This window comes from Trichinella spiralis (genome assembly GCF_000181795.1).
Source record: "Trichinella spiralis strain ISS 195 chromosome Unknown Scfld9, whole genome shotgun sequence".
Taxonomy (NCBI): Eukaryota; Metazoa; Nematoda; class Enoplea; order Trichinellida; family Trichinellidae; genus Trichinella; species Trichinella spiralis.
The window spans coordinates 3,664,053-3,671,244 of record NW_003526948.1 but is presented as its reverse complement, the minus strand read 5'-3'; the positions used below and the strand labels follow the sequence as shown (position 1 = coordinate 3,671,244).

The 7,192-nt window shown below is 35.0% G+C and overlaps 1 protein-coding gene across 1 annotated transcript; it reads left to right on the top strand.

The window, feature by feature from the left end:
- Positions 1-4,442: 4,442 nt before the first annotated feature.
- On the top strand, positions 4,443-7,071 carry Tsp_05491 (putative FMRFamide receptor). The gene is made up of 2 exons (XM_003371795.1): positions 4,443-5,346; positions 6,944-7,071. The coding sequence occupies exons 1-2, from the start codon at positions 4,443-4,445 to the stop codon at positions 7,069-7,071; spliced, it is 1,032 nt and encodes a 343-aa protein (XP_003371843.1).
- The last annotated feature ends 121 nt before the right edge of the window (positions 7,072-7,192 follow it).

Genomic DNA, 7,192 nt, shown 5'->3' with positions numbered 1-7,192 from the left:
CGAGCAAGCGGCAGCCTGTGGTACCGCAACCGGGAGAGGAAGAGGTGAGCTTTGAAAATATGGACTTTGATCATTGATACGGTTAGGGTCGCGTCGTGCAGTGTAACCCGTCGAACTCCTGCACACCACCCTATCTCACATTCCTCCTATCCTTGCACTGCTATTCTCAAGCATTTACTTATTCTAATACTCAAACTATAGCAGTGCTACCAACTCACTATGCTCAAAAATTGTCCTTTGAAATGATCGACAAATTATTCAACCATTTCACTTTCCGCAAATGAACCCTAAACTCAACTCGACAAGGCATGGGACATGAAAACGTTCAAATGCGGAAAGCCACTCAAATTCATTAAAATAATACTCATGATCTACATCCAGTTACTCTAATTAACAAATATCTGATTTAAATGCTCGATAACTTACAGCTGGAGTTTATATAAATTACAGACTCAAGAACTCCTCAGTGAACTTTAACTAATTAGCCTAACTCAAAGAATTATACTTACCAAACTTACCCTTGTCTTCGAGATGTCCTCTTTTATCTTCTATTCTTCTGTATCTAAATGTAAAAGAATTAATTCAATGAAATAATGTTATAATAAATGAAAAACAAAGCCGTTTTTATTGTTCTTCTTCATCTGTCATCCCATTGAAAACGCCATTGTTCATTCGCCGCACACCGTTCGCCTACAATCATTTGAAATGAGTTTCTGGAGCAACTAATAGTAGCCTCAGGAAAATTTACATAAAGTTCATTTCTACTGATTAACAAGTATGAAACGTATATCTCATTTCGTTGAACAAATAATATGCAGGCCACGCATAAGCTCAAAAGCAAACAAATTGAAATGCAAATTCAAATTCAAACTGCACCACGCCTTTGTTTGAAAAGATAAGATTCCTCTATATCTAATAATACACCTTACTCAGTAGTTAAAGCAGAAATAGATCGAGCAAACATCACTGTCGATGCTTCTGTTAGTCAACAAAGTCAATTTAACTGATGCACTGCTAATATGAAGTTAATTTTCAAACGGCTCAATTTGCATAAAAGACAGACACTGCGCACGTAGCGGTAAACACTGGCTTACGTAAGTTGGATATGCTACTCTAATATGAATTAGAACATAATGTCAACAAAAAATAAACAATGATTGAGCACACTTGTTGCGCTACATGCCAAGCATAATTAACTATACAAACATTTTGATTTATCTAATGTCTTCATAGTGCAAAATTTAGAAAAAAATATAAAGTGATAATAAAATTAAATTGAAAACGATTTCTGTATAAGAACGGTATTTTTCTGTCCTGGATAATAGATAACACTATACGCTTAGTGATATTCGACCTGCTAAGTTGAGAATGAAATTGAATGCCATAAGCAAGTGTAAATTGAAAATTTTATCTTCTTCTCCAATTAAATCTAGACGTTTACCTAAAATAGCAAATTGACATATTGATTTGTTCAAAACCTTCAACGTTCAACTATATATAATTGAGAATTCTCCTTTAAAAGTATTTCAAGTTTTACGCATCTTCAAATTGAACAGCGCTTAAATACTTAAATATACATGTATTCATAGCAAAACATCAGGAAAATAAGTTTCAGTATTAAATTTTCACCTGTATGTAGCATCTTGTACGTGCACCTTGGTTACGCATCGCCACCGTTTATCGAACAGCACCGTAATAGAGTAATAGCTATGCATTCCTCTCTTTGTGTATTGCTTAGTAACCTGCTTATCATTAATTTGGCAATTTAAATAATGTATCTTACTGTATCTTCAGTTATTAATTATCTTTCCGTGATTTTATTTTTAAATTGTAATTTAACTTCATATTATAGAAGATGCTTTTACTGTTTCTCTTTCCATCTGCTTTATTTTCTTTTTATGCTTAGCATTCTGTGCTCATGTAAAATAAAACTGTAAAATAAAACTAGATTTTCGAAATTTTTAAAAAAACCTTCCAAAAAAAGATTTACATTGATCAGTGACGATTAAAAGACACTTCCAGAGGTAGTCATAGTGCTTCTTACGGCGTATCTGCCAAGGTGTTGCAGCAAAAGTGCCATGAAAATGGTTGATTTCCTGTGTATTAACATAGGCAGTCTGCAATTCAAATTGTTTTCTCCGTAAAGAACCATCTTTTTCAATGGTAAATTGTTTGGCTAAAATTGCTTATGCTAAAGCGTACTTTCTGAACATGACTCAGCTCAGCCTGGCCACGTTAATTGAGATGAGGGGAGCTCTGTTACTGCTAACGTTACCATGTAACAGTGCTGATGTATCGCTTATTGACGTGGTCCCATTTGTTTGAGCTTGCACGCAAAGTTAACCTTTGTTTTGCATTGTTGTAAATGTTGTCAGATCATATTATGAAGCAGAATATGAAACACGAACAACCCGTACGCTAACATGACAACCGTATTTTTTAATTCCTATATGTTAATACTTCAACAGTGGTATATCGTTTTGTTATTTTTTTATCTGTCATTTAGAGTTTCATATATCGTCCATGGGCTGCCGAGGGAAATAAAGAAGTGCAAAAAAATAATGCTAATTTTGAAATGAATTCGTTCAGCAATATCCAACATGTTCAATCATATAAGTAATATTAATTACTGTGGCAATGTCAGTCAACTTTTTCAACTGAAGTGTTGGAGTTGATGTATAAAAGAAATATGGTGAAGGAATATAATTTGTTCTATATTATTATTGAAAAGTGAATGATTGTTGGTTTGCGGAACATTTGCCATTGAAATTTGCCACTCTCAGTGCTGATCGAAAATTTCCATGGCACCTGCAGATCAGGTAGCTGTCGAAGCCTTAAAATGCTTTATGCAACATTCAGCTGCTTTAACAAATCAAAACATGTCAATTTTGCTGTTATTTACAACTGCATTTAGTTGAATTTCAAAATTTTATACAATTTCCATTTCACTAAAGTATATTAATAATAATTGAATGAATGAATGAATGAATGAATAAGAGGAAATTCTTTTATAAAATGTAATCGTAACTTTGCATGGCAATTAATGTTGTCCAATTTCTCCATGAAATGATGCTCTTTATTTGAAGTACAACCGAAGCAAACAAAAAAGTTAAGAAAAGAGTTTTAAATGAAGCATTTTACAATATGCTCATTGCACGTTCGTCGCTGCTTGCAATAATAATAATAATAATAACAATAAGTCTTCTATATCATTTCGTGGAATTCATAATTGTCCTTAGAAAAGTCATTAACGTTATTAATGATTGCCAACAGAAACTGAAAATCTGCATACAATTAATTCATTTGGACACATTTTTAAAAACAGATGAAAAGTCTCGAAAAAGTTTAGAATTTTAGATGTTTGAAAATTTTCTTATTCTTTTTTTAATTCCATTATTTTTGCATTCAACAAGTACCTTTCGAAATAAAGTTCCATTACATTGTAGTAGAAATTTAAATAATTTGCTTTTCTATTTATATAAAATATGAAAAATATAAAAATCCAAGTGTAAAGAAAATGTTTTTACAATCATTTCAACCAGAGAAATTGCTCGAATTGCAGAAATGATTGCACTGAAAATTTAAATCAGCACATTTTGAATAGTGCTCAAGTATGTTAGTAGATGATAAAAGTAAAATTAATAGAAATAAGAAGATAAAAACACAAAAATCCTCAGATATATGATTTGTTATCGAAAATAACTGAACAGAAGAGAAGGTAAAAGTGAACAGAAGCATTCCATTCCAAGAATGGAAATATTTGGATATTTGATGAAAATTAGCAGCAGCAGTTCTGGATTGAAGTGGTTGGCGGTCGGTGCGCAACGTTAGCTAAAAGTAAACAAGCTTTGCTTGAAATTTTGCCGACATGTAAATTATCTTGTTATGAGAGCATTAACAAATGCAAAATTCGCCTGGCGTCATTTGTCGCGCTTTGAAAGATAAACGAAAAGCGGTTCACATTACAGCATGTTACTTATACACTGCTAATTGATAGCTGACTGCATCGGCATAGTTTGTTCCAAGTGGTAGTAGAATGAGTGCACGAGTGCGTGCGCATGGAGTCTTTGTGTATGTGCATGCGCAAAAATCCAATCGGCTATGATGCCAACCAATAATGATAAAGAGGAAGTTTTATAAGCATTTGCATTAGAGAGTTTTATTTTTACAAGCTGAGTTGAATGAACAACTGAACCAGTTCAGCAGTGAAATAGACTGCTGACTGGAGGGGGCGACACTAGTCGCAACTTCAACAGCCCACCAAAAGCGCCACCCAACAACCAGTGACGACTTGTCGGTGCTTTGTCTACGAGCATATTCTGCGATATACAGCGCAATTTTGGCCGTGCCACAAAGCGGATGCTCTGGCCAAACTCAGCCTCATCTATTCGCCTCGCCTCGCATACCACTGGCGTGGCGACGCCCTTCTGTTGCAAATTCGGATGACCGAAGCTAATGACACCTGCCACTATGAAAAGCACGAATGGCTAGAAGAAAAGTTTTACCTTATTTCAGTTTGTGGAACCGCAATCGCGCTTTTCGGCATCATAGCCAACATCACCACCGCTTTAGTGTTGAAAAGACCCAAGATGCGCTCACCGAGCAACATTTACCTGAACGCACTGGCCATATGTGATTGTTTCCTGCTTGTCACAGCTGTCATGCTTTATTCAGTTGAATACGTTTACGAGTACTTTGAAAATGTACTTTTGTACAAGATGTGGTACAGCTATGTGAAGTATTGCTATCCGCTGAGCAACGCCGCCCAGACGGGCTCCATTTACATCACCGTGTCGGTTACTTTCGAACGATATTTGGCAGTGGTGCATCCGAACCGAAGAAAGCTCAAATGCCAGCAGAGTACAACCACGCCTGTTATTGTAGCGGTGGTTGTGTTTTCGATCATTTTCAATTTTTCCAAATTTTTCGAAATCGACATTGTCGAACGAGCCGAATGCCCCAACTTCAGCCGTCTGGCGTTGGTGTCAACACCGCTTCTTTCTGACGAGATCTACCGGTATGTGTACACGTTGTGGCTGTCCCAGCTTGTCCAAGTACTCATACCGTTCTTCACGTTGCTCATCTTCAACACGGCCATCGCTATCAGTGCCCGTAAGCAAATGCACCGTGAGCGGCGGCTTTCGGCCGGTCAGGCACATCTGAACGAAATGAAGGAACGGTCCAGGGATGCGACCGTTATACTTATTGTCGTCGTGTTGAATTTTCTCATCTGCAATTCATGGGGATTGGTGATGACTTTGATGGAAGCGTTTTACGGTGTTCCGACGCTTGTTGTCACCTGGCCAAAATTTTATACGTTTTCTCGTGAAGCGGTTAATTTTCTTGGTAAGTGAATTTCGTATTTTTCCTTCCTTCGTTTCTCTTCTATTTTTCATAACAAAAGTGCAACATAAAAGTTGATGACAAACGGATATTGATAAATTTATCCGCTCAATTTCAATTTCAGCAACTACAACAGCAATAATAATAATTATAACTTGAAGCCATAAGAAATAAAAAGAAAACAAATACAAATAATCTTAGCACGGTACATCATTTTGATAGATTTTTCGATTGAAAAGTTCATTTATAATGCTTTTTGACTTTGAAGTAATGCTTTAATGATGACTCGAGTCATTTTGAAATCCATATTAAGATTCAAACAGATAGTTGCATGCCTGTTTTCCATATTCAACTGGAATTACTGGAGTGGATTGTATGCAGTTTCTATAACAATGAAATCAATTTATAAAGAATATACTGAAATGTTTCAATAAGTAAGTATTTGTATATTTAATGATTGAATGAATGTGTTTTCCAAGTTTATCTTCAGATGATGATTGCTAATAAACTAAAAAAAATAAGAATTTCATGTCTAGACGGTGCACACAGAAAGCTAAATTCTTTGTTTTTGTTTTGTAAACACAACGCACACACACGCACACACAGCATAACGTTGTATCAGATCAAAGTGATCAAAAGTTAGTAAATAATTAATTATCGAAAGCGGAGAAATAAGTGTGCGCGTTTGAAAAAGGTGTTGGACGTAAAATTTCACATAAACTTCAGCTAAATAATAAATGCCTGCTAAATTCTTTACGAGCAATTGAAAAATGATGCGCACATCAGAAAAATCTTAACAATACGCTACTTCTCCACTGCTGGAAAGTTGAATGCAGCTTTCAAGCTTCAATACAGTGTCTGTGTATCATTTTTGGAAAATTATCTTTTCAAAAGCCAATTTCCAACCGATTCATGGTCGGCTTCATTAAAATTTGTTTTGTTCAATTTTTTGCTTTTGCTAATCACTCTCCTGGTGGTTTATTGTTAAATAAGAGAGACAAAATAAAAATAAAACAAAAAGAGAAATGATGTAAATTTCAAACGATTCGTCATAGGTTCTCTTTTGACAGCAAGTCAGTAATAGGCTGTCAGATGAACTTAAAAATGAATTTCACTGACGGATTATAAAATAAATCAATCTGAAATCGAACATTTGAAAAGAAATTCACTCAACGCCTCAAATATTTCTGCTGATTGTATAAAGAAAATGTGACATGACCATTGTGTGCAAACCACAACCACAACAACAGCGATTTGCATTGTTCGGCTTTGGCTTGCTTAACGATAAACAGCGGCGTTTGTTTGAATAATTGAACTCTCATCCTATATATATACTGTGGTTGTGCCATTACTCGTTCGTAGAAGAGAAGCATTAAAAATCAAATAATATCATTCATCAATTGGTACACATTCCTCTTAGCCACTGCATGCATGATAAAACCTTTCGCTGAAGATTACAAAGTAGAGAACATTTTGAATGCATTACTTTTAAACAACAAAACACCTTCTCTAAAATTCCATTTATCCAATCAAATGAATTGGTAGTTTTTTGCAAAATTTGTTCTATTCTTACTTTCTACCATTTACGGTACATTTTCAGTCAAAGACTGTTCAGTATTTTTTGCCAGTTTGCAATCAGAGTTCAAGAGATCTATCCACTTCATAAACTGTCAACATGCATGTATGTACTGTGTGCCAATGCACAGACGAACGAGTCGATTTTTCTGAACTTGTGCTGACTTTTACTTATCGAAGAAAATAATAATTCCAAATATTCAGTTTTGAGTGTGAAAATGTTGAACAAATTCTGTTTAAAAAAGAAGTTGAAAATTTGCCTCTGCTTCAGAGA